The 27,632-nt window shown below is 40.0% G+C and overlaps 1 protein-coding gene across 13 annotated transcripts; it reads left to right on the forward strand.

Moving 5' to 3' along the window:
• The first annotated feature begins 1,216 nt into the window (after positions 1 to 1,216).
• Positions 1,217 to 27,632, forward strand: LOC308037775 (kell blood group glycoprotein homolog). Of its 13 annotated transcripts, none has more exons than XR_013921850.1 (18): positions 1,220 to 1,662; positions 1,762 to 1,914; positions 3,212 to 3,930; positions 5,863 to 6,066; positions 6,634 to 6,758; positions 7,590 to 7,736; positions 8,865 to 8,927; positions 9,893 to 10,081; positions 10,480 to 10,625; positions 11,864 to 11,987; positions 12,474 to 12,584; positions 13,637 to 13,735; positions 14,280 to 14,357; positions 14,774 to 14,878; positions 15,826 to 15,936; positions 19,454 to 19,711; positions 22,531 to 26,834; positions 27,454 to 27,632. XR_013921850.1 is itself a non-coding variant. In XM_080339774.1 (17 exons), exons 4-16 carry the CDS (start codon positions 6,024 to 6,026, stop codon positions 17,649 to 17,651), a joined length of 1,410 nt encoding a protein of 469 aa, XP_080195900.1. In that variant the 5' UTR covers positions 1,218 to 1,662; positions 1,762 to 1,914; positions 3,212 to 3,930; positions 5,863 to 6,023; the 3' UTR covers positions 17,652 to 17,653; positions 19,454 to 19,593. The 13 variants fall into 13 exon arrangements, 8 of the variants coding, with proteins under 8 accessions (XP_080195900.1, XP_080195903.1, XP_080195898.1 ...); XR_013921851.1 differs by having other exon boundaries at positions 22,531 to 22,654; positions 26,562 to 27,632; XR_013921852.1 differs by having other exon boundaries at positions 22,531 to 22,654; positions 26,772 to 27,632.

A 27,632-nucleotide genomic window follows, 5' to 3' on the forward strand; every position in this document is an offset into this window, starting at 1 on the left:
TATGAAGATTGAAGAGTTCAGACATATAGATAAGACAGATAAATAAACTGCATATTGTCATGAACAAATCTGTCCAGACAGTTTACAAAGATATCTCTACTGTAAGATCACTTACAGTTAAACTGAGTCAGGTTGCTACACAAATTTTCATACAATTTCTTTGTCTTTACTATCAGCGCAGCTACTGAAAAGCCTTTGTAAGAGAGTACTAGAACTGTAGCTATTGTGAGAAAAGATATAAAGTAGAGAAGAGTGGAAAAGGCTCAAAGGCAAATGTTACAGAAACATGGAATACTTAAAGCCATGTTGAAACAAAGGATTATAAGGTCTGATTTTTGTTACATATTCCATTCCCATTTCTCAGTTTGCACAAAGATTTGGGATTTGACTAGCTCTATTTGTTAGACAGTATGGATCACAATGATGTTCCTACCAGTGATTCAAGAGTTGTGACTACCAAAAGAGTGTCTTTTTACTTCCACTAAGTCAAATCTCAGTCATTTATGCAAAAAGTATTTGCAAATTGGATTCTGATGTTAAGTTGAAGGGAAGTGACCTATTACAAAGAAAGAAAGATCAGCAAGGACATTTTTCTGCAGTACACAACAAACTTTTTTACAGTATTCAGAGCTACTTGGTAAACGTAGAAATATATAGCCACCAGTGACTTGAGATGTAGAAAAAACTGGGAGTAAGCAACTAGTTTCAGCCATGTAAGAAGTCTATTGTCACAGTATAACCAATGTTGTTTCAAAATCATGCAAGTACTACACAAATAGGAAAAAATCAGATTGATGAAGGTGGGAAGAAGATTTGGACTTTAGGACAGAGACCAAAGATTTTAGAATCTCTGAACAACTGAACGGATACCCAGTTATCTTCAGATTAGTGAACCAAGACATCGTATTCCCCTGAGAGACTAGCAGGGTAGGAAGGTAAGCAGTTGTGCTCTGGTATTCTGCTTGTTTCAGAAGCTGACACCAATGGGTTCCCACCATCTCTCTCAGCTCCCAGCTGCCACTTGAGAAGGTCTCAAGTCCCAGTGTCCACTACTCAGTTTTTAATGTCTCAAGGAAAGATCCTGGTTCCCAGTCCTCAAAGCAGATAAAATTCCCTCTGCAATCTTTCCAATATGCATCTTTAAGGAAACAAAGACAGGCTGGCCATCACCTGAGAAGCAACAGAGAGCTGTAAACAGAATCAGTAATGAATAATTTATTTCATGGCCCATAATGCAAAAGAATGCGAAATACATGTGTGTTCACCCCTTGAATGGACTTTCAGATGCAGATGAGAGAGTAAACAGGAAGTCAGCACATTGGCCTTAATTTAACAGGAGAAAGAGCACTGGGATCCATAACTCACACTACCTTGCAATAGGCAGAGGCCTCCAGGGCCCAGAAGAGCATGTTGAGGCACACTACTAGGAGTGAGAATATCAGAACAAAACAGGCTTGTTGGGTGGGCAGGATATTAAAGCTGTTGGAGAGAAAAGCAGCAGCAAGTAGTTGAGAAGAGGCTGGAGGAGATAGAGAATTGCATACTTCTCTTCAAAAAGATTTCAGAACAGCTCCAAGAGGCAGAAAGACACATGGGTCACAGGGAGACACAGAAGGGAACAAACCCCATTTTTTTGAGAAGCAGAGGTGTTTGCCAGAAAAGGTGGGTGGAGAATTGCAGAAATGTATCTGTTTCTCTTCCTCCCATTTTCTTTAAGGGTGTTGTTTTCAGAGCTTTTCGTCTCTGTTCTCCTCCCCACAGCAATCAGCCAAGCTGGGAAGAAAAGATTGTCTCTGAAAGTAGCAGCGTGTCTTGGCACAGAAGACTGATAATAAACAAGTAAACAGAGTTTACAACTTTGGTAACTGCAGGAGCAAAGCCTGCTCAGTGACAAGGATGGGCACTCTTCCAGAGGTAAGAAAACAGGTCTGTCTTGCAGTCTGCTGAGGTACCTTCCTTGCACCCCTGTCTTTTTCTTTCCCTGTCAGATCTACATTGCTTATAGTTCTAGGGAACTGGATCAGTTTCGGTTTTTACAGTTTGTATCCAGAAGGGGCTTGTCCAGGTCTGAGAATTAATGATGTGGGATGTGGTATGAGGATTTAGGGCTCCTTGCCCTTCCTGTTAGTCATCCTAGTAGCCATTCTGAGGCTGTATTCAGAACTATTTGAAGCACTGACCAGTAAGTAGTAATAGTAATAATAATCATCATCTGATTATTTGCATCTTTTATTTTATCCCTGTTTTTTCAAAAAAATATTACAAGAAAGTATTTCTTTAGAAACACGCACATTTTTTCCCCGCAAATGATTGTGGGTAAACATGTTATAGTTTTCTGAATGCAAGAATGACATGGTAAGCCAAATTGCTCCCCATCTATTGCAGTGTCCTTTTGTTGATTTGATGTTTTATATAAATAACTAGTAAAATGTTAATTGCAGATTTACAGACAAATCGCCCTGAACTGAACTGTGACCTCAGGGTTGCTAAAATGTACAAAACATTCAAGGACAATAGAGACAAGTAAGGTTTTCTTTGTAACTGAATAATATATAAAAAAGAAATGTGTATGTTTTATTACATTGAGGGTTGTTCGGTGTTGCAAGAGATGTGGCTGTAATGCAAATGGTCACCTTATATTATTTTGTTTGTATTTTTCTGGTTGAAGAGTTCGCAGAAATATTTGGTTTGTATATCCATTTTCATATTCATATTTCTGTGAGATAAAGACCAGATGACAGTCATAATTTTAAATAGTTATTTGCCTTGGTTATGCTTCAAACTTTTAGTAGTCCAGAATTTAGTTCAGCAAACTTTTTGTTTATTTTCTCATGTTAGCAGATACTATATTTTGAACACAGACTAAAATATTATTTCTCAAATGACATTTAATGTGCTCAATTTATGTGTAATTTGCTGACAAAATATAAATTTTAGAAAATGTCAAAGCTTTTGTGAGTATTTGGGCAGTAGTCTGAAAACATGTAACCCACATAACTAATGTGATAAACACAATTTGGGGAACAGCCAGTCACTAATTTATGAATAATCTACTGGCTCAAAAAGAATACCCCTAACCTGTCTGGTAAGTAATTGTGAAAAATAACTCTAAGTCTCCCTGCCTTTGATGTCTTTATTTTAATTTACTTTATTTTCATAAAGTTAGATGCTTCTTTTTTTTTTTTTTTTTTTTTTTTTTTTTCTGTGACAGAACTAAACTCTGGGAAAATACAAGGGAAGAATTGGGCAGAGGAACACCACCCTCCCTGCAGAATTCAGGAATGGTTCACAGAAAGAAGGAGATACTGAAAGAAAATAAAATTCTTTGGTTGATTTAGTTGCATCAAACAGTCCTTTCTGTAGTGATAACAATATCTGTCAAGATTATGCTAGCCTAAGTCGTGCTCACATTTGAATAATATAATTCATGTAGTACATACTCTCAAAAATATTCATCTTATAATTGAGAACACTTACAAGTCAGCTTTTAGTGATTTTACAGGCATTTGATCTCAGCTACAGTGAGATCATTTGAGCCACTTGCACATGCTTAAAAGGAAAGCATCAAAGAACTGAAACTGCACTATATACATATAAGGGTGCTGAAGGAGCAAGTATTTGTCTGTCTAGATTTCTCTAAGTTGTTATAATGAAAAAGATATAAGGGACAACTAAGTATGACTACCCACCTCTTTTTTTCTCTGTTTATGTAGGTCCACAAGTTCTCTCAAATCCAACCCCAATAGCAGAGGCAAGATTAGGAAAACACCTTATGGAAGGTGAAGTGTTTGAAGAACACTTTTTATCCTTATAGGTCACATAATACAGACCTTAATCCAGTTTCTAAGTAGAGCTACACAACCGATTTTGACTCTCCTGTCTCTTCTTTTGGGGTATGCTATTCTCTTGGAGCAAGGTGTTCTCAGCCAGGTACTTCTCTGCCAGGTACTTCTCTGCCTGTTTCACATTGGAGTCATGAGAGGGACAGTCTGATTCTCTTACAGATTTAAAAAAAAATCTATTATTTGATGCATTTTCCATTTCAAAAGGAACATAATGTATAGGCCCCATATAGACTTACTCTTAACCTGAGGTTGGGCAGAAATTGCAGCGACTGTCTTCAAGTACCTATTTCTTGTTAGGATCTCCACTGCCATGCCATTTAGTACTCAAAAGGGAGAAACAGATGTCCTCTGATAACATGACACCAAAGAATTGCAAAATTATAAGTATTTCACAGTAGGAATAGACCAGATTTTCAATGTGAAAAAACCAAAAATGCAGTCAGGAGCATTGTGAATGTCAATCATTCACTCTCTCCTAAATGGTGACAGATGAGGGCTTCCATGTTGAAGAATGCTTTTTCTTCTTCCTTTTCAGCTAAGCAAATTTTCTTTCACTCACTTCCCTGTCATACTGTTAGATCATGGAACTTACTCCTTATTTGAGGAGTAAAAGCTAAAGTGTTTTATTACAGGGCGTACAAAAGGAATTTAGATTCCCTCCTTTATACTTTGCACACTGTACTTTGTTGGTACTATCATGTTCTTTATCTAGCACCTATTAACTCCAGGATTCACTTGTATGTACTTGCTCTCCATTTAAGTATTCCATATCCTGCCTAAAGAAGTCAGGAGGATGGGATTTTAAAGGGAGAAAAGCAGTTAGGTATTTAACTCTTGTTAGCAGTTGCCAGGAGTCAAGTAAGCTGACATGCTTTTGGGATGGTCCTGTTAATGATCAAATAAAATGCATGCTTGAAAGATAGAAAATGATGAGGTCTTGTTTTCTGTTTCTTTCTGTTAGTGCTTTTGTACAAGAACTGTATATATTATATTAGGGAAAATGATTAACAGCAGACTCATTAATTTCCTCAGGTGAACTGGTATATTCTGTGAGGTATATTATATTAGGGAAAATGATTAACAGCAGACTCATTAATTTCCTCAGGTGAACTGGTATATTCTGTGAGGTATATTATATTAGGGAAAATGATTAACAGCAGACTCATTAATTTCCTCAGGTGAACTGGTATATTCTGTGAGGTACTTAATTCTTGCAGAATTTTGTTTCATTTCTTCTTGTGATTTTGGTAAAGATTTATGTTTTCTGGTTTTTGACAAAGAAGATAGATACCAAACATGGTGGCAAATGCAGTTTAGCTGCAGCAAGGGCAGGCAAGGGAAGACAATACAGAACCCGAAAGTCATGAGAAGGCAGGCAAGAAATAATGACTTTACCAGCAGGGTGTGCACCCCCACAGTACAGCAATGAGGGGAGTAAGACAGGGCTGGTGACAGTAGCTTGAGTCAACCAAGAGTGTAAATTGGCAGGTAAGTCCACTGTGAGGAGGTAGTTCCAAGGTAAAACCCGCAGAATGACATTTGTAGATGAAGGTCAGTATCCAGATCAATGGGGTTAACTAAGCTCCTTACTTTCTCTGTGCTATGTCCTTTTGCTTCATGTGTTGACACCATCTATTGCTTCTGGTTTATCATTTGGCCAAATTTGGCTGATTCAGAGAAAATACAATGAGAAGCCAGAATAATCCAGCCTGTGTCTGCCTAGATAGTATGAACAGAGGACACCACCTCTGGAATGATTACCTGTCCATTATTTAAAGAGTCTCTCTTATAAAGTGCAAAGGCAGTCTTCCTGTGAAGTAGAAGACAGAACACACTTTGTTTCATATTCAACAAAACCTTAGAAGGAATTCAATAGTCTGCATACAAAGGAGTTCATACCAAAAATAAATCTTTCAGGGGAAGTGTCCCACAGATAACTCCTCTGTTGTTGTTGTTTGGAGTTGTTCTCACTCTCCACTGTCACTGCTCAGTTCTCTCCTGTTTATTTCCTGCCTAGGATCCTGTGATGCTGAGCTGGATCTTACACTGTTGGCTGGACTCCTGAATTCCAGGAATGACACTGTAGACCCCTGTGAGGATTTCTAGAAATACGCCTGTGGCAGCTGGGGAGGCCAACACTCAAGCAAAACCACAGAAGAATCACTAAATATATTTGATATGTTGTTCGAAGAAAACCAGTTGATCCTGAAAAGGCTTTTAGGTAGGGACAGATGATTGGTGTGTTACGTTCAACACCTTACTCAGTCAGAGCTCAGAAAACTAATAACAGAGCACAATCATTCCTAATAGGGACTGAGTCCAGTCTCTTTGTTCTTCTATCACTACGGGTACAGATTTATTCTTGAGCATGTCATATTACACTAGCTGAATTTCAAGCATTTTAGTTCCCCTTGTCAAATGTAACAGCTGAAGGCCACACTTCAAAATTCTGACAGCAACCTAAAATGTTTTCCTGTTGTCTTGTAAAAGTAGACCCTTTATTCTGTGCTTGTCTGAATGTGTACTCTGGTTATGTGTCCTGGCTCCATGTGGAACTGAAATCTGGACATGCACCACCTTCCTGTTGTGCTCCTGTTTCCATGCAAAGGACTCACACATTTAGCCTCAGGAAGCATCATGGCACTAGAAGTTCTCTTGCTTTGAGTCACTGTGGGAAGTGTGGATGTATTTACTAGATTGTTCTGAATCAAAATGCTTACAACCTTTCTCTGCTCTAATACTGACCCAACTTTTTTTTTTTTTTTTTTTTTTTTTTTTTTTTTCTCAGAGGGTCCACAGTTTGCAATAAGAGGCTCAGCTAAGGAGAAAGCAGTTCAGTTCTATCACTCCTGCATGGATACCCAACAGATAGAATCCCAAGGAACTCAACCATTGAAGAACCTCCTAAATCAGGTGAAAGCTTATGCTATTTCCTCTCCCTCCAGAAGATAATTCCTGAAGGGAAAAGGGAAGTGTGAAGTTAGAGGCATGTGGTCCTACATGGTAGAATTTTGCTAGCATCTGGTCCTGAAAGAAGCTCATGGTTCACAGCACAACTTCTAACTGATAAATTTTCTAGCTTTAAGTGCTGGTTTATTTTCTGACATCAGGTACCTGAATCTTTCCCTATGACCTTACATGTTACAAAATGGGTTAAAATTTTGTGTCTAAGATCTGGTAGCCATCGACTACTCTGGACTTCAGGGGAGTTTTGTTAAAGAGGAAAATGCTTCTCTTTCCATTCTGGGAGTGCCAGCGAGGATTGTACTTCTCCCTACCAGTGAAGGGCTTTTATGCCCTGTCTCCAAGAGGATGCAGAACCTTCCAGCAGAAGGAACAGTGACTGCAGGCCCCCTGTGAACCTGTTTGTCAGGGAGATGGGACCTGTAGTCCCTGATCCCTGGTGTCCTTCTGGATGGCTTTAGAAAAATGAGAGTTCTATCCTCTCTCCTTCTTCTCCTGCTTTTTTTCCCGTACACCTTGTTCTGTTGATAATTATATTTCATTTTCCCTGTCTCATTTTGCAGTTCTTTGCTTTCCTTAAGTGAAAGTAACAGATTGTTTTAAAATCAACAGGGTATGTAGAAATCTTCTTGAGTTTCCCTTGTTGCTATTTGCTTTGTCACCTCTCAGTTGTCATAATGACTGAGCTCATAGGAGTAAAAAAAGAAAAAAAAGATTTTGTAAATATGGATCATACATGCTTTTCTCACCTGCTGTCATGCTGTCTCTCTTCCTCTCTAGTTTGGTGGATGGAATATCACAGGTATGGGGAAAGCAAAAGATTTTAATGAAACTCTTCAGACTCTCATGGGCAGATACAGCACTTTTCCCTTTTTCAGAGTCTATGTGGGACCTAGTCCTTTTGACCTCAAGACGAATATTATTCAGGTGAGTGGACTAAAGAAAAAAAAATGAACAGGTAACACTGGGAATAAAGAGTCAGTTACATAGGAGACCTAATCTTCCTGGTCTTGCTCAACTTAAGCCTCTTTTCCCTGAAGAAAGTTGTCCTAATTTCAGTAAACTGATTGATTTTATTACATGAAATTACATAATTATGTGATTTATGAATTAAACATGAGCAGATGAAGAAAAATAAATTGCTTACTTTCTCTCATCTCTTCTGCCTGACAGTGTAGATTTTACTTCTTCAAGGAAGGATCTGGTTCTTATTATGTTCATGTGTATGACTAGTACCATAATGAACTCTAAAAGTTCTAAGTGTACTATGAATTTTGCAGTTCACTGTTGTGGTTTAAACCTGGTAGGTAGCTAAGCATCACACAACTGCTCATTGACTCCCCCACCCAGTGGGATGAGGTAGAAAGTTAGAAGGTTAAAAGTGTGAAAATTCATGGCTTGAGAAAAAGACAGTTTAACAATTAATTAAAAATAAAAGAAGCGATGCAAAAAACCCCCGGTTACTCAGTACCAACTGACCACTGCCCAGTCAGTTCCCAAGCAAAGACAGCCCTGTTCAAACTCCTTGACTCCCACATTTACTTTTGAGTATGATGTCATATGGTATGGAATATCCCTTTGGTCAGCTGTCCCAACTGTCCCCTCCAAACTTCTTGTGCACCCCCATCTTACTTGCTGGTGGTGTGAGGAGCAGAAAAGGCCTTCATACTGTGTAAGCACTGCTCAGCAATAACTTAAACATCCCTTTGTTATCAACACTGCTTTCATCACAAAACCAAAACACAGCCTCATACAAACTACTATGAAGTTATTTAACTCTTTCCCAGCCAAAACCAATGGACCATGTAGAAATACTTAACAATGTGGTTTACATTTGATAACAGTCACTGTAGATTTGTAATGAGCTTTAAGTGAGCTTCAGAACATGATAGATCCACAAAAATTACTACTTAGCAAACATTCTCCAAAAGTAAAAGCAATTGATTAACATTTCAAGTTCTGTGACACAGGAATTAACAGAGCCTGATGAGCATATCCTCACATTTCCAGTGGTTTTGGAAATAATGAACGTTTCTTCTTTATTCCTTTTTGCAGATTGGCCATCCTGAGTTTGAGATACCACCTGAGAGTAAATTCAAAGAGAAAAATTATCTTGAGGTAACATATCAGAGGCAGAAGAAAGGTAAAAATAGCTATTTCCTGTAGGGCTCTCCTTGAATTGCCTTCTAGTACAGAGTGGTCTGTATCCATGGGTTACGGTAAGTGACCTCTGAAAATGTCTTCAGAAGAAATTATTTACAAAAATCTACTTTTCCAAAAAGATAGTTTGTGACGCATTTTTAGATGCCAGGTTTAAAACTTCTAGTCTAGAAACTGATTGTTATAGTTTCAGTTTGTATTTGCTAAGTAGTATGAACCTGTGCTTTCCTCTAGGTTTCACCTTGAATCAATGTTTAAAAAAATGCTCTTGTCCAAAGTAAGCCTTTATAACTTAAAATCTGTGTATTGGGGGAGAGGTAGTTAGCATTTTTAAAGTTATTTTAAACTGTTTTAACGTAAGTTGGGGAAACAAGCTTTGGGAGTTATTGCAACAAAGTTAGTGTCATCACAGCTCTGTCATTTTTCTGAACTTTATAAAAACTGAATTGATTTCAGTTTCTCAGTCTGACTCTTTCAGAAGAGTCCTCAAAAATATGTCTGTCTACTGATCTCAAGTATTTCTTTGATATCTCATGAACATAGAAGCAAGAAGCTGGCATTTTTTCTCCATCAAAAAGACTGGCTCATTATATCACTACATCTCCCTCTTTTGACTCCAGAGATGGCAGGCCTACATCTTTAAAATTATTCTGGTGTTTAATATAATTGTAAGCTGAGACAAAAGTAACATTTTAGGAATTCAGTGTTCATCACTGAGAGAGGAGCTGTACTTGGTAATTGATTCCACATGAAGAATTACATTGGGATGTTGCAGTGAAGAAGATAGTTTTAGGGATGAGGCTGCAGTGGTTTTGGAATGTGGTTTATATATTCAAGATGGATAGTTGGATGGATGGGTGAAAGGATGGGATGACTAATTTTCAGTCGTGTTTCTCCTGCTGGTCATATGCTCTATATTGCAGGTTCTCCGTGTGTATATCTCATATTTGAAGAAACTGGGGGGCCTACTTGGAGGGCCACAGGATGTTCCTCCTGATTCCTTTTCCTTTACCTTGTCCTTCATCTCTAACCTCCAGCGAGTTGTCACCCCACTGCAGGAAAGACCGCAGAGGGGGATGCTGTTCTTTCGAACTACCATTAGGGAGCTGCAGGTATCAATGCTTTTTGGAATTGAGCAACACAATTACGTGTGACATTCACATTCTGAAGATCTGGATCAACAGAGATATGAGATACTCTGTTTAGATGCCATTCCCTTGCAATTTACACTTGGAGTTTCTTGAACTTTAAATAATCTGTTAATTTAAGGTCTTTTATTGACAGCGGTTGGATTTTTCAAGCTCACAACTCTCTCCTCACCCCACTGCTAATTCAATTAAAAAAGTCAATTCCCCTTCTCATCTATAATCAATACCCACATCATAAACACAGCTTAAAATGTTGAAAGTATCTGTTAAGGCTATTAGAGAGACTATCCTGGTTTCCCTCTTATTTCTTGTCAGCCAACTTAGATTCATAGCTCAGCATGTAAGCTTTGTTTTACTTCTAGGAAAAGGCACCTGCTATTGACTGGCTGTCATGTCTCCAGACTGTCTTCCATCCTATGCCAACGAACCTCTCTCAGCCAATTGCAGTGCATGATATGGATTACTTAAAAGGCATGTCACAGCTCATTGAACAATGGCATGAAGAAAGGTAGGAATCAATATCTATGTTTGTAGTTGTTCATGTCTCAAGAAATATTAACTTCAGATGCCATAAATTAGAGGACTGTGTTAGAGGCTGCTGAATCCAGTAGTCTAATAATTGCAAGACTGCTACAGCTTTGTATTCACAGGTTTAGCCAGCACTAAGGCTTACCATAAATTCCCAATAGGCTTGTACATGCACACATGCACATGGATAAATATACATATGTGTCACACAGATCAACAAAGATAGAACACAATGTCTTTACTGGCAACCACCCACCCATAGGACTCATACAAACAAGAACAGCTCAGACGGCATGATCATATTCCTCCTCTCCAGCTGATCAGGATTGATCTGCACTAATGAAATATGAAATATATGAAATATATATATGTATATACACACACACACATATATATGCACACATATATATATACATACACAATATGGATCATTCCAATAGCTGGTCTTAGATATTCAAATCCCCTGGTGTCCATGGCTGCTGGCACCTGGATATATGAATCCCTGAGTCTTGCAGCCCTACTTCGGTTGCTGGTACTCTGGTCTCTTCCTGTTACAAACACTCATATACAAGCAGATCTCTCCAGTAGCTGGTCCAAACTGCTGGTCTTTCCAATAGACAACTCTCAGACCCCTGCTCTCTCCAGCAGCTAGCCTCAATCGAAGTCCCTCCAGCAGTCAACTCTCAGACTCATTTTCTCTCCAGTATCCCATCCCATTCCCACACATGAAGAGTAGAATGTTATTTAAGAAGAGCATTTAATAAGATAGGACAGATTCTGGTGACCATATGCAAGGCTTAATCAGACATATGTCCTGGCAAGCTACAAGTTTATGCTCCACCCTCCTACCACCTTTCCTCTCCCTTTTTCCATGTGTGTTCCCCACCAAATCCACCATGATCTTTCCCTTTCCCTGCCTTTGATCCTTCCTATAAACATCCTATAATAAATCTCAGTTTCACACAGTCCTAAAAATGCTCTTTCTCCAAGTTCACATAAACAATCATGTGCCCCAGCAGGCAATTACCCCTTGAGTCTTCAGGATGTTCTGAGGAGAGAGTTCCTTTGGTTGATTCATGTCAAATCCTCCTCCTTTGATAGGCCTAGGTGCACACCATTCACAGTACTTCATTGTCCTTGTCCAGGTTACTAGGGTTTCTCTGCCTCATAGTGACCAGCCTTCAATCTTCAGTCTTTTTAAATGTCATTTTCCTACAGGGTCCTTCACATTTATATTATTGTTTGTCTGGTTGGGAATCTCTCCCCAGCCCTTGACAGTCGATTCCAAGATGCACACCTGGAGCTGTCTAAGATTATTTATGGAAAAAAGGGATCCAGAATGGTGAGCTAGCTATTAACCATCTTCTTCAGCCTCCCCTGTGGCTGCACAACCCAGGACATGCTTTTTGGATGTTCTCTTGATGCCTTGTCTGGATTGAGTTCCTTTGATCTTGGGGAGGAAAATGGCCCTCACCAGGCCTTTAAGTGCTTCTTTTTTTTCAAATAAATGTGGGAGTAGAAATGACACATGAAACTTCAGAGAGCTAAATGCACTATGTTACATGGGTTACCTTTCTTCTATGTATTTGTCTCAGCTAGCATATGAATCTTGTGAGAAAGTGGGATAAATAATAAGGAAATCAATGTTTTACTTGATTGAAGTTTTCTGAGGAAGCTTAAATGGAACTACATTACTCATCATTCACTGCTGTCACTTTTAGGTAGCAGCCTATATGCTACTGACTGCACATGTGCATGTCTTTTGACCGTCTTCTTATCTCTTTGTCCTCAATCTCATGTGTCTCAAATTCTTTCTCTGTTCTTACAGATCCCAGCTGAGCACTGGAGGAAGTGTTTGACTGATACCAGCTCTTTCTTTGAGCCAGTTCTAGGGCAGATGATTGTGCAAGAAATTTTCCCTCAGCAGACCAAGAAACTTGTAGGTATTCATCTTCTTAACCCCCAGGCGGAGTTCAGCTTTATCTCTTTCTTTTTTTGACATGACAACTTTAAACCATATTAAGACAGCAAAATCATGTGTAGGTTTTGTACCTCTTTACATATTCCTGTACTATATACTTCCCCTCCTTTTTTTTTTTTTTTTTTTTTTTTCTGAATGAAAGATGTCAAAACAAGACATTGCTGTCATTGCTAAAATATCAGTTATTATGTCATTTAGCTCAACTGTTAGCAAAGTCATGTGTGCAATGCCAATACCTGTGTCAGCCCTAAAAATGCATGCAATCTCAGTGTGCTTCCTGAAATGACAGTATTAATTATATTAATCACCAATATGACATATTTAAATAAGATTTTCAATTGTGAAGCCACTGAGCCATCCTATGACCAGCTGTACAGGAACAAATCAATGGAAAACATTCTGAGTGGATCCACAGTAAAAGGAACACATGTCTGTAGTGTGGAAAAGATTTCTTTTTTTTCTTCTTCTTCTTTGATGATCAGAGTTCTTTTTTCTTTTGAGGGAAGTTATAGTAGGCACCAGGTTTTATTAAGAGCTTACAGTGTGTAAGGTGACAAGATTTAATAAACCCAAGAAAATTTAATGGGAAAACTTGTAGTGGAGTACAAAGCTGAATGCACAAAACATAATTTTGTGAAGGAGAGAATCAGGTTGCCATAACTACAGAAACACTAGCATGAAATACTTATAGGTACTGCATTTTCATTTAACTCAAGAAGTGGGGCAACCATTTGGTCCATTTAGGATCCAAAAGGGGTTGAACGAAAAAGAATTATGTTTCCTTCATTGTTACCATGAGAGGCAAGATGAAAATGTTTTGGAGAGAATAGTGAACCCAGTGAGGAAACACTGAATGCCAAATAACTTTAGCCTAATTCATTGTAGAAACTGAAATCTTCTCTTTCATCACATTATTCTGTGGTTGAATTGCTGGAACATGGGAAAATGATAGCTAAGTCTGAACAATGTTTTTCTGCAGTTCTGACCATGCCTTCTTTTCTATGTGGTAGGCTGAGCAGATGTTCTCCGAGATCCGAGATACACTCTACGGCCAACTGGATCAGTTGGAGTGGATGGATGAATGGACTCACCAAGAGGCTAAAGTCTTGGTGCGTGCAGAAGGCAGAAGTTACTGAGGTCTTCCTTTCCCTGAAGCCTTTGGAGAAGGAATGGAAGGGGCCTGCACCTTCAGATATTCCTACGTGCTTCTACAGGCACATAATGTTAAACAGATGTCTTATACACACTGAGAACTGTAGGTGGTTTTGTAAGTGCCATCAGACGTGTGATCATACATTGATGTGTAGGCAAAGAAAGGGTCAGTGTTTGTTTGTCCATGGATACTCTGAATTAATTGTATTGAGATACAACTCAGATTTATACACCTAGAGAGGTTAAAAACTGTAAAGCTGAATGCCAGAAAACAATACTATAAAGAAAGAGTAGAACAACATTAGGCTGGAGGTCATTGAGTTAAGCAAGCAGAGTAGCAAGAGAAGATGTCTTGTTGAAACAGAGCAGCTGTCATTTTCAATGCCTGATTTACAGATCTTCTTTTAAATTGTTTAGAAGTAGACTTTAGAAAGGACTTCTAGAATGTAAAGACTCCTATTGGTCATGTTTCCTTTTGTTTTTTTTTTGTTATTATTTTAGGTTTCTAAACTGCAAGCGAAGATTGGCTATCCAGCTCACATACTCCAGACTTCCAAATTGAACATGGAATACCAGAATGTGAGCTATATAATGTAAACCTGCTTGCCTCATTATTGGCAGTTTACCTGTACCAACTAGTATCTTGTCTGCTGCTAAAAGAGGCTATGACCTCTGGAGCAACGCACATTCCCTGCTTTTTATTTTCTGAGAACATATGGGCCCAGAGAGTGTTGCCTATGCTGTCTCCTATTGAAGTGGCTTGCCTAATAGAGGGTGGCTGTGGCCTGATTGTATGTTCTGTTTGGCCTGCAGATAACATTCCTGTCATATCTTAAATTGAAGGTCTTCAGAACTGGGTGATAAAAAAACACAGGTGTTCCATTGGTTTGTCTTATGATGAACCCTCTTTTGACCTGTGGGACTTTTTTTCATATTGTCTGATTCATTCCTTGCTCGTGTCCTATGACAGTCACATTACCTGTCTCTTTCCTTAGCTGGAGATAAATGAAGACACTTTTTTTCCTCAATGTGGTGGCTTGCTTGGAAATACTGAGGGAAAATTCCTATTTGAAACTCCTTCAGCATCACTCACAGTAGAAGTAAGTGCCAGATACTAATCTGAAAAATATAACAGAATTACATGCTCATGGACTGAGGTTGGAAGGGACCTGTGGCAATCACCTAGTCCAACCCTCTTGCTCAAAGCAGGATCGTCTAGAGCAGGTCACTCAGGACTATGTCCAACTGTATGTCTACATCTCTCTTTTACCGTGGAAGGAGAGGGAGGACAGGTGTCAGGAGGAAGTGCACAGAACTGGACACAATATTCCAGATGTGGTTTCACCAGTCCTGAACAGAGGGACATAATCCCCTCTAGACCTGCCAGTGTCATTTCTCCTAATGCAAGACAGGGTACTGCTGTACTTCTTTGCTGCAAGGCTGCACTGCTGCATCCTGCTTAAAAACGCCTTGAATCTGGCAGCCTGTCTTGTATTCAGCCTGAGTTCATGCTACCAAAAAAACCCACCATTGTGGAGGGAGCCCCAGACCTCTGAAAAAAAAGAATCTTTTTTGTCCATGAAGCCTTGAGTAAGGGGGCTAGCTGGTTCTCCTGGACTTAGCAGCAAAGCAAGCAGCAAAACTCTGTGATGATGTGAATTCTGGCAGAGTCACCTCAAAGGCAGGACATAGGATGCTTCAGAAGGCAGGCAGCGTTGACAGCCATGCTTGGGACCTTACACCTCCTGGAGAAGATCTGTGCAGGACTTCACATGAGGTTGCTAACTCTGACTTACTTGACATGGAAGTTGTGAGGGTGAAACCCTTAATGTGTATGAAAGCTAAGCTACTATCTCTGACTTCCATAAACAAGTAAAGGTTTATTTCAAATACCTTTAACACTAGATAGTGTGAACTTCATAATTTGCTGCTGCTGTATTAACAGTTGTACTGAGCAGGCCACTTTTTGCAAGCACAGTGGAGGAAAGTAGCAAGATATGAGATAAGGGGTTAATACATTCTCTCATTTCTCTTTTTCTGCTTCTAGCTGGCATGTGTCCCCCTGGGCTGTGCAGTCATACTACTCAATAACACAGCACATGGTGGTCTTTCCTGCTGGAATGTTCTGCAGCCCTTTTTTCCACATGGAGTTTCCCAGGTATGGAGGGACTGCAAAGGTGGAAGCTGATTGTTTTCAGAAAGAACTATAATGGGTCTGTCTTTAACATAGTTTTCTTACTGCATCCCAGAAAGACACAGATCAGATAAGCAATGTTTTTCTGATATTAAAAGCATTTACCACAGCTGACTGTAAAAATATTATTTGATGTCATTTTTGTGTATTAATGGATAGATATTTCTCCTAATACCATTGTACTGAAAGATAAGCTTACACTGTGGCAAGAGGTTGAAGTTTGAAAGAAAAATGTCTCAGTGTAATTATTTTCTTCATGGTGATCTTCTACAATTAGTTGCATGACATCGTGCAGTATTTCATGAATTCATTATAGTATGAAAAACAGGACACCTCAAAAGAATAATAGAAAAAAATCCAGTGGTGTGGACTGTCACTTACCATATTTTTCCTCTATGAAAAAGTGTCTACAGCTTCTTATTCCTTTTGTGTTTAGTGTTAATAAAATGTATTTTTCTCACTGTCCTTCCAGTTAAGTAGGCTGGTAAGTCAAACTTGAACAGCTTTTGTTGAGCTGGCATGTCATTTTCTCAGACGATGCTCCAAAGTTTAAACTTTATGGACAATAGCCAATTCAGATGACTGTGAGGATAATTTTGAAAATAAGAAGTCAGCAAAACAGTACAATTGTTATAGAATCATTGAATGGTTTGGGTTGGAAGGGACCTTTAAATATACCTAGTCCAACTGCCCTTCCATGACAGGGGCATCTTTCACTAGATCAAGTTGCTCAAAGCCCCATCTAGCCTGGCATTGACCACTTCCAATGATGGGGCATCCAGAACTTCTCTGGGCAACAATTATTAGGTATCAGCAACAGAGCTCCTGAAAGAGCAGTTCTAGGAGAAGATGAGTTGTTTCATTCTTGTCACTTCCTATTGAGTTCCCAGTGATGTAATACTGATCTACAAGAATAGTTTCATACTTCAGCAGCATTAGTCAGTGCATGTAAGAATGAACCCATCATTTCATATTATGCAAATGCATTTTGATTGTACTCTTACTGTGTGACTCCACATTCATTGCACAGAATCATAGAAACTCTGATTGGAAAGAACTTCTGGAGGCCTCTAGTATAATCTCTTCTTGTAGTGAGATCACCAATGCTAGACCAGAGTAATTATAGCAAAATTTTCATTATATTAATTTGTTTTGCCAGTTTTATGTATCAGTTTTCACTAGGCATCTGTTGCAAGGTTACTTCTCCAACCATCCTGCTTTTCTATGATTATCATTGCAGTTACTGTTTGTGTAGCAGTTCAGCCAGTAGTGGGCAAATAAGAATATATCTCAAGAACAATACCTGTAATTAGAATAAATAAATGCAGAATCTTATTCACAGACTCTTCATAATTATGATGGCTTATTAGCTATGAATATTTAAATGCAAGCTCATAGTACAATTTTAAGCATTGGTAGAATAATTTACACTTGTATTTGCCTTGTTACAGAGTGTACCACTTCTAAGAAACAATAAATACTAAGTGCTTCTGTGTGTTCTCAAAGTAGAATGCTCCTGTACAGCTCACAGTTGTACTCAACAGCTATAAAGAATGCTCACCTGCCCTCTTTTTATTTTCAAAAGCACTCTTTTCATGTTTATTTTTCAGTGCTGTGAACTTTGGAGCCCTGGAGGCTACCAGATGTGGCACTTGTTGTCTTCATCCACCTCTCTGTAATGGTGAATAACTAGATGTCATGTCATTATGAGGAACTGATAGTGAAAAAAAGAGTTTAGAATATTATTTAGAGATAAAGAACTAGAAGTACATGCACATACAATTTGAGATTTCTGAGGGAACCTGGTTTAAGGATTTATGCAGAGTTGTGCAGCTGTGTGTAGTTGCACAGATGAGTTCCTTATGGTAGGTTATTGAATTTCTGTGTTCAGAGATGTCACATCCTTATAAATCACTGTAATTGTGCAAAGGGAAAAGTTTTGTGCATGTATTGTTATTAAGTCAGAGCAGTGTGTAGAAAAACACTTCTGAAATCACAGATTATTGGGTCTTGGTGGCAAGATTTGCATTTCAGAGACAACCTGGCAGCTACTGCATCATTTGTCAGTGAATAAAGATTGAAGTCACGAGAGTGAAGACCTGGATTTCCAGTTTAAAACCAGTAAAGTCACATAACTTTCCTCCAATTTCTTGAGTATTAATGGGATGTTGTGTAAGTGCTCTCCTTTCTTGATAGGTACTCACTGCTTTTGCTTAAGAAGCTGAATCTAGATAGTGGGACTACGTCTATACCATTATTTTACATGGAGTCCAAGGTTGCATAAGCCTGAACTCCAAGGTGGTCTAAATTCCCTGTATTCTGGACTACCCACTACAGAAAATAAAAGCAGATGGCTTGTCAGATAGAGAAATGGGGACAAAGAACTTTAGGGAATGGGAAAACAATCAGAAACAGTGGTGGTAAAAGTAAAGATCTGAACATTATTGACACCCATGTAAGTGTGTTTCCTTGTTTAACCCAGCAGCCTCAGTCACGTGTGCAGAAGCATGAGGAGCATTCTTGTTCCCATGAGGACTTTCACAGAGTGATTACGGTTGGAAGGGACCTCTGGAGATCACCTAGTCCAAGCTGTCTGCTAAAGCAGGTTCACCTAGAGTAGATTGCACAGGAATGTGTCCAGGCATGTTTTGAATGTCTCCAGAGAAGCAGACTCCACAGCCTCTCTGGGCAGCCTGTTCCAGTGGTCTGTCACCCTCAACAGAAAGAATGTGTTTAGATGGAACCTCCTATGCTTCAGTCTGTGCCCGTTGCCCCTCATAGTATGAATTATCACCACTGAAAGGAGTCTGGTTCCATCATCTTGACGTCCAGCCTTGAGATATTTATAAATATTGATGAGATCCCCTCTCAGCCTTTTCTTCTCCAGCCTGAACAGACCCAGCTCCCTCAGTCTTTCCTTACAAGAAAGGTGCTCTAGGACCTGAATCATCTTAGTAGCCCACCGCTGGACTCCCTCCAGTAAATCCTTGTCCTTCTTAAACTGGGTAGCCCAGAACTGGATGGAGTACTCCAGCTGCAGCCTCACCAGGGCAGAGTAGAGGGGGAGGATAAACTCCTTCAACCTGTTGGTCACACTCTTCTTAATGCACCTCAGGATACCATTGGCCTTTTTGGCCACAAGCGCACATTGTTGACTCATGGTTGATCTGTTGTCCACCCAAACTCCCAAGTCCTTCTCTGCAGTGCTGCTTTCCAGCAGGTCCACCCCTAACCTGTACTGACGCCTGTGGTTATTCCTCCCCAGGTGCAGGACCCTACACTTGTTGAACTTCATTAGGTTATTCTCTGCCCAGTCCTCCAGCCTGTTGAGGTCTCACTGAATGGCAGTACAGCCTTCTAATGTGTCAGGCCTTCCTCCCAGTTTGGTATCATCATCAAACTTGTTGAGGGTGCACTCAGTCTCTTCATCCAGGAAACTGATGAACAGTCAAACTGACTTCTGTATTTTGCTTTCTTTCAGGCAATGTGTGGACATGAGGATCCTGAGAGACTACAGTCTTCCCAGAACACAGATCTGCACAGTCCCTTGCCACTTCGTGTCTGGGGGCCTGTCAGCAATAGCGAGGACTTTGCCAAGCACTTCCAGTGTTTCAGTGGATCCCCAATGAACTCAGACAACAAGTGCCACATCTGGTAGTCTGCAGGGAAAAGGAGGACAAGATATATGACCCCAGGAAGAGGAAGGCCTGATCCATGACAGTATGACCATCTTCTCAAGGTCCCTAGGCTCTTACTCACTCCTCTACATTCCTCTTTTTCTTATACTTTCCTCAGCAATTGATGGTAGCAAAATTGAGCTCATAAGGGAAAAAGTCTCCTCCTGCTCCTCTCAGCACTATGTCCCAGATGCCACAACTCTGGGGTGTTACAAGTCTCAAGGTATCATGATGACTAGCCAGTGTCTAGTAGGCAAGAACTTCTGAGGAGTTGTAAACATGACCATTACATTATTAGTTCCTGTATTCAGTACATTTCCCTTTCTATCCAGCAGCCTCAGAGCCATGCTAAATGGGCAGGGCAATAAGCTGGAGTTTGAGGACTTGTTCATGTAAGATTGGCACTTAGGGAAATCCTGTGGGTTACTGTGCAAACCATTCATGTAAGTTACCAGAGAGGGAAGAATGCTCTTCTCTATCCTCTATCCAATAAATGGGGATAGATAGTAGGAAAGGCAGCATGGCTCCAGCTTCTAGGCTGAAATAATAATAATGGTTACTAAAGGCCTTCCCTGTTCTTTTTTTGTTTCATCAGCGAAACTCCTAAGAGACAAGTGGAAAGCATCCCCATTGGTGGGAGGGGGATTGGGAACTGAGTACCAGTTATCTTTCTTCTTTCTTTTCCAACAAGATTCTCATTTCTTATTCTTAGTTTAGGGTTGAGGATATGGATGAAGGTGGAGCATGGGGAAGTCACAAGGGTTTGTAGAAGTCTCTCAAGACTGAACAATTAGAATTCTGAGAATTTCTCTAGATCCTGAACCTGGTTCTCTCATCCCTATATTTGTACATTTGTAAATATTTACCACCAAAACAGAGGAGTAGAGCTGCTGTAGGATTTTACTTTCTAACTGAAATTGAATTTTAGGTATTACTTACTTTAGAGGAAAAACAGAATAACAAGTAACAAGTAACATATTTTAGGGTAGCAGGAGAAGTGCTTAAAGCACATTCTCAAGAGCAGTAGATCTTCCTCTATCTTTCCTCATTGTACTGTGCAACTGGAAGGATAAAAAAAGAACATTACTTGTGCTCCTGATCCCTTTACCAGTTGTCCCAAGGCCCTGAAGTTCCTCTTGATTGCCTTCAGATTTCCCTTTGCAGTCTCATTGCTGCCTACCTGAAAAATTAGTAGTGGAAATTAATCTGAGGGCCTTACCAGGGCGGGAAGTTTTCTCTTCGTGTCTTTAACCCTGGCCCCAAGGATGCAGCAGAATTCCCTAAGAAGTGTGTCTGGTCTGCATATTGAGCCTTCTGTTCCCTTTAGAAAGAAGTCTTCTATGACAACAACCCGTTTTTTCTTTATAGAAGCAATTTTGATGACGGGTGCAGACTGACTTGTCCTCTGCAGCACCTCCAGCTTTGTTGAACCTTCTTCCTCAATATTGTTTTTTGTTTCCACTTGCAGAGCCTCATACTTGTTTTACAAGGGAACCTGGGAAGGTAGGGTAGTCACAGCAGAGATCCTATTCCTTCTGCACCAGGCAGAAGCATGCTGCCATTATCCGCTGTCCCTTGAGTCACTGTGTTGCACCATGCAGAGAGAGGATAGGGAGTAATCTGTACTATGTGCCCTGTCTACCTGCTGGGCCTGCCCCAGGGAAGGTAGGGTGCAACTCCACTGGTCTATCTCCCTTTTGCACTCCCTGATACTCCTCAAATTATTTGCCTCCTCCCGGAGCTCTGTCACTAAGCAGAAGAGTTCCTCTACCTGGGCACACTGCCCACAGCTGTGTTCAATGCTGCCATCCAGCATTGGTGTAAGAGCCAGGCACACCCTGCAGCCTGACACCTGGGTGCCAGCATCTTCCCACTGGGCCTTGGTCTGGACAGCTGCATCAGTTGTGTTGGAGGGCAACCTTACAGAAGCCATGGCTTTCTGCCAGGTGAATACCACTACTGCCCAGTTGACCTGGCAGAGCTTCCCTGCCCTTTCCGCATGAACTACTGTGCAAACTGCCTCATCCCGCTCTGTTTCCCTGCTCTGATCACAGGGCTTCTGGTCACTGGCATTGCCTAGGCTGCTCTTTATAGGTAGGGTGACCACTGCCACAGCAACGCCCAGGTCTCATCAATGACTCTTGCAAGAGTTGTCAGCTCCTGGTGCTACCCTGCTGGTCCCCTGCCTTGGGAAAACCCTGCCTGCACTGAGATCTGCTTTGCTCCCACTTTGCTGTTGTTTTGTTGCAGACCAGATCAGGTCTGGAGCAGCTCCCCTCGGCAACTGTTTAGCTGAACTTCACAAGTAACAAAAAATAATACCTCAAAATAATTGTATTTATTTATCCATCATTAAAACCAAAACAAAGCAAAATTGGTCTTGCGCTTATCTATACATTTAAACAGTGTATCCTCTTCCTCCGCTTGTTAAATCAATTTTGTCCTAGCAGTGTGTCCAGATGGTCTTACTTTTAGATGCTAAGAAGATTAGCATTGTACCAGACCTTGTGTGTAATATAGAAGTTATTTCATTGTACTGAGACTAATTGGCTTCTTTGTTTATAATGTATAGAAAAAGCAAAAGCTATTGAAAAGTCTGCCTTTTGAGGAGTCTTCAACTTTTCTTGTATCTACCTTATTAAGTGTATGTGGAGGACAGTTCCCTGGAATATGCAATTTTTTCTTACAGTGTATGACAAATTTATGAATATTCTGTCTGAAAGACTGGGTCACCCTTGGAGTTGCTGAATTGAATCAATTCTTGTTTATTACTGACTATAATGTTTTTACACAGATAACATATGGGTAGTGCAAGAAGGGAGGTCTGACTTTGAAAAAAAATGCATTAGTCTTGTGCTGAGAATTTTTTGTGTTTCTCAAGGAGAGAAGGAAACACCTTCAATATGTGCACAAGATTCCTGCCCCTGTCTTCAGTATTGCAAGTTCCCTGGGCTGTGGTTGGTGAAGAGAAGCCATGCTGCTTGCTAGGTGATCATAAAACACAGGTAGATGTTTAAATTGTTATCATCCATGCCAGAGAAATTATTTCATGCTTTATATCACACATAAAAAAAGGAGAAAAATACTGCCAGTGTTCAGGGAAAGAGCCAGATCAAACAGCAGATCCTCCGCCACTGAATTCCTCAATCTCTCTGAGTCCTCGTACTGCACCATGTTGATCACCTCCATTCCTTCCCCTGTTGATGAGGCCACAAACGTTTCTTCCATTTGGTCTGACCCTGTAACTGAGGGTGGGTGGGGACAATGTAAGTTTTCTTCTTGTTCTGTTATTTCATAATCAGATCCTTTTCACCTCTGCTTCTCTTCCTCTTTTCTCTCCCTCCTTTCTAAATTTTCAACTCCATTTCACCCTTACTGTGTGTCCATTTTTTCCTTCATACCAAGCAACTTTTCATTCATACTCCTTCCCACACTCTGGTTCCCTTGTCCTTTTCTTATTTCTGTTCTTCCTCATTCAGTTTATATTCCTCTATGCTCACCATTTCCATAGCATCCTCATAATTCACAGGTGTGGTTTCTTGATGTGTATGGATGTGAGCGTGCAAACCTGGCCTAAGCTTCCTTGCTTTCACCCTGCTAAGTGCATGCAATTGCAGAAGGGTAGGAAGTGATCATCCAGGAAGGCGAACTGAACAGATGCAACAACTTTTCTTTTCCCTTCTTTTATCAAGACAATCTTTCACATCCTCTTGTTAGAAGTGTGTCTTTCTTCCATTAACGTTCTCTTCCCTCATTTTCTCACTCATGCCTTTGGCCAATTTCCTCACTTCTCAACACACTTCCTCCCTGATAATTGCCTATTTTGCTTTCTCTCTTCCCATACTGGTCCTGCTTCTCAGACTTGTTCTTCTTGAATGACTATATGGCTGTTTCCTGGTTATTCTGTGTGGTTTGACAATGTCTCATATTTATTCTTCAATTTCATTGCTGAATGACAGGAGAGAAGTGTCCAGTAGAGCAATGAAATAGAGGTAGGAAGAGAAGCCCAGGAAATAGTACTTGAATGGCCAGCATGTTGCAAGCTCCATATTTTTTTTTTTAAGAGGGAGCTAATGTCAGATTGAGAGGTATTGATCACTTCAGAAAAGTTGCCAGATCTTAAAGTGAGCCATTGTCTTTTCCAGTCAGTGCACAGCCAGTCAGTTTTTTTTTTTCAGGAACTAGGGGCAGTGATTACTGACTTGCCACAGAGCAATTTAAGTTGTTTTAGATATTGCTGACTCAAGCAGTAGTCTGATTTTTAGAGGGAGTTGTGTGTTAGCAACACTTGCTTTTTCTTGCAGGTAGGATGTTCTAAGAATTTATTTTCTCCTTAGAAAGCTTTAACTCTTGCCTCTAAGATTCTTACAGGGCTTCTGGCTTCCTGGTTCTACAACACTCTGAGGAAGCTTGGCTTGGAACAAAATTCCTGCTTCCTTATGACTCTATTTTGAGAAACCACCAGTTTCTGGGCAAAGAACTTTAATATTAGGCTACATCACACTGAGTAATAGTAGGAGAGATGGCATAAGAAAGATCGCAAACACAGTGGCAAATGTGACTGCCTCCCAAAATGAATATCAGAACATTGTATAAAACAAGACTAGTACAAAGCATAATTAAATATTAATATAAGCATATTGCTTATATTAAAAAGAGAGTTCTTGCCTGAACAAGGTCTTTTGAAATCTTTTATTTTGGAAATCACTTTCTCCTCACTCACATTGCTTTGTGTCTTCCTTTTATCCTTTCCTGTACCTTTCAGTTTTAAGAATCATTCCAGATTCATTCTTTTATCTTTTCAGGGCCATGACTGTAGTAAGAGGCCTTAATGGCTCTTGCCTCAAATGGAGCCTTCACCCCCACCCTTGGCCCATGGGTCCAGGAGCTTAATTTAAGCTGAGGTCTGGGTCTCCAGTCTCTATTTGTGGTCTGTTACAAGTATATCTCCAGCTCCATGGCAGCTGTACCTAGCCATGGATCTCTGTTATTCTGGATCCTGACCCAAAATTGAATTCCTGGTTTGACCTTGAATATGGCTTATCACTATGGACTTGCCTGGCATTCATGGAACCATGGCTGACCCTGGTTTCTTTCATTGGATCTTATCCTGACCTTGCTTAATGACTTTTATTCCTGGCTTGACTTTGATCCTGCCTTGTGATTATGGACTTACCCAATGATCTGTATTCTTAACAGAATTACTACCTATACCTACCTATAACTACCATTCCCATCTGACTCTCAGTGCCCATTGACATATTGCTTTTCATTCCTCTTCTGCTTTTGTCTTTGCAAAACCAAGCTTCTGTATCCATACTCCATCTCATTTTCTGCCTTTATTTGCTCTCCAAGCCTCTTCTCTCTCATCCTCTCATTTCAACCCATCCTCTCACCTGCTGATGGACTGATTCCTTCTTGCTGTCTATTCTCAGCTGTGTAAATCATGGTCTGGCTTTTCAGTGGTATGAAGGCATCACAGAAGACTGGGCAGTAATTGGCTGAGAACATAGCCACCAGACAGATAGTAAATCCCAGTGAAACTATCAGAGTTGGGTTACCCCCCATCCACTTTTCCTGTCTAGCACAAAGCACTTCTGCTCCTCACCCGCTTCCAGCTAATGGAGTCAAGATTTTCCTAGCACCACAGTCTTACTTGGGGCACATTGTGACATCACTGGGCTTGTCTGACATACAAAGGTGTCATATGCTGTTAGACATCGTGGATTTTGTGTCACAGGTAGCTAACCTAAAACATAAAAGAGTGTGAAAGCTTGTGGGAATCAATAAGAATATACCTCTGCTCAAAAGTTAAAAAGAAATAGAATGAAAGGGATTACAAGCATAAAAATCTGACACTATCTAATGTGAAAAATCACACTTAATACTGAGCATTTCTGTAGCTCTCCCTTAAAGACATGCTCACAAGTAACTGACTGAAAGGGAAAGGAAAATGTAATTACTTTCTCACTTCAGTTCTCAACCCTTTATTAGGATTTTGTGATGTTTGGCTCACACAGTCTCTGTGAATGGAAACAAATTTTAAAAAAACACAGTAGAATGACAAGCATGTGTTTTTTAAAAATGTCCTCTAGATGGTGATCTAACAACAGCAATACAGAAACAGCTCACCTTACCAAGCTTCTGTTCTAAAGGGGAAAAAAAAAATCTCATGTCTTATTAACGCTCATTAACCCTTGCTATTCACTTTATCAGATCAGATTGCCCACTTTAATTAAATCTCTAAATTTTAGGACTCTGATGATGACTTCCCACCATGTAGCCTATGAGACAACTTTCTAATCATTTTTGAACTCACATTTAATGTCAACTAACATTTGCTATAACAAATATCTTCCATACCTCCTGAACTTACATAGTTTTATGTTACCATTGGCTTTCTCTTTTCTCCCCACCCCACCCTGGCTTCCCCTTTTATTTTCTACAATTAATAATGGTCTTTTTATTCAAGATCTTCACATTTTTTTCCGAGATGCCCAAAAACCTGTCTGGAATTTAGTCAGGTCAAGAATTTATCTTGTCAGATCAAGATAATAATGATCCCAGGCCTATGAAAGTCACTACAGAAGTAAGCACTGGCAAGGATATATACGCTCTTATTTATAGACATTGAGTTTCTACACCAGCTGGTGGTCCTGGATCATTTTCATCTTGTTATACAAAACATCAAAGGATTTTTTCTAGCTAGTCTTCAAAAGATTTTACATTTGGCCCAGAAAATGCTGATTAGAACCAGACTTCAGGAACTTAGAAGATCCATTTTTCAGAAATATTCATTAAGTTGAATGATTGAGTATCACATGGTTGTATAAATTTCCCATGTACTGTCTCCTACTGAATATGGAGTGAGATCAATATACCAGGTATCAGTAGCTATGTACTCTAACACAGGACAAGGACAGAAGCTTCAACAGAACTGAAGACAGAACACATGGGACAGAGTAAGAGGGAGTGCGACTGGAATGTGGAATTTTCAGTCCTACAGCGTGACTAGTCAGGCAACTTCAAGTGGCATGTTCTACAGAGATCTCTGTATCTAAAGGAATCTGTACCTAATTCAGTGTAAGATTGTATATAAAAGGTGTTTTGCATTCCTCACAGGGAGTGTTGAATACTTTCAAGTTCTCATGCGCACCTCTGAAATTATTTATTTAACCAAAGTAGGTAAGTAAACAGATGTCAGATATGGCAACTCATACTACTATTGAGGTCATGGCGACATATTCATTCTGGTGTAAGTCCAGCCTCCTGCCTCAGTAAGGGATTCTGCCATGGGACACTTGGTCCTACATCTTTTCCTGTGCTGATGCTAGTGTTGTTGCATCTCCATTAATGAGGCATATTAGGTAACTAAACCATTTTAAACACAGATTTTATTAGGTCACTCTTCTAATGAGTGAGTTTTGGATCCAGTTAACTGTGCAGTCACACAAATGCTGGTCTGTGGCTAGGCAGTAGGAATGAATGATTGGGGTGGGCCAGAGGTAGTCTAGACTGCCCTTTACTGAGTGCTGGACTGTGTGGGAATATAGCGGAAGAATGGTGAGGAGGATCATTGTAAATAAGCTCAAGTGACCGCAGTTGGGGTATAGAAAAAACAGATACATCACACTAATTATTTTACTGACCTCGTGTGCTTGACAAGTAGAACCACTGTGTTAGATAACACAGGCCTGTGAGGAACTCCAAGGTACCTTATCATTATGCCTGAGATTCCTGCTTTGTTGTGAGAAAGAGCAGAGCAAAGCCAAAGGCTGTGCCTGCTTGAAGCCTTGAAATACAGGTGAACACAGTAGCCTTGAAGCCTTGAAATACAGGTGAACCCCAGTGATCTTCTACCAGAGTTGAATTCTGCAGCATCTGCATCTCCGCTTTTGTCACCTCTGCCCAGGAGCTTAGGTACTGTTTCAGAGATCCCCTTGTATCAAGGTAGCTAAAATAAATTTGCTCTTTGCAATTGCA

Source organism: Nesoenas mayeri (genome assembly GCF_963082525.1).
Source record: "Nesoenas mayeri genome assembly, chromosome: 1".
NCBI lineage: Eukaryota > Metazoa > Chordata > Aves > Columbiformes > Columbidae > Nesoenas > Nesoenas mayeri.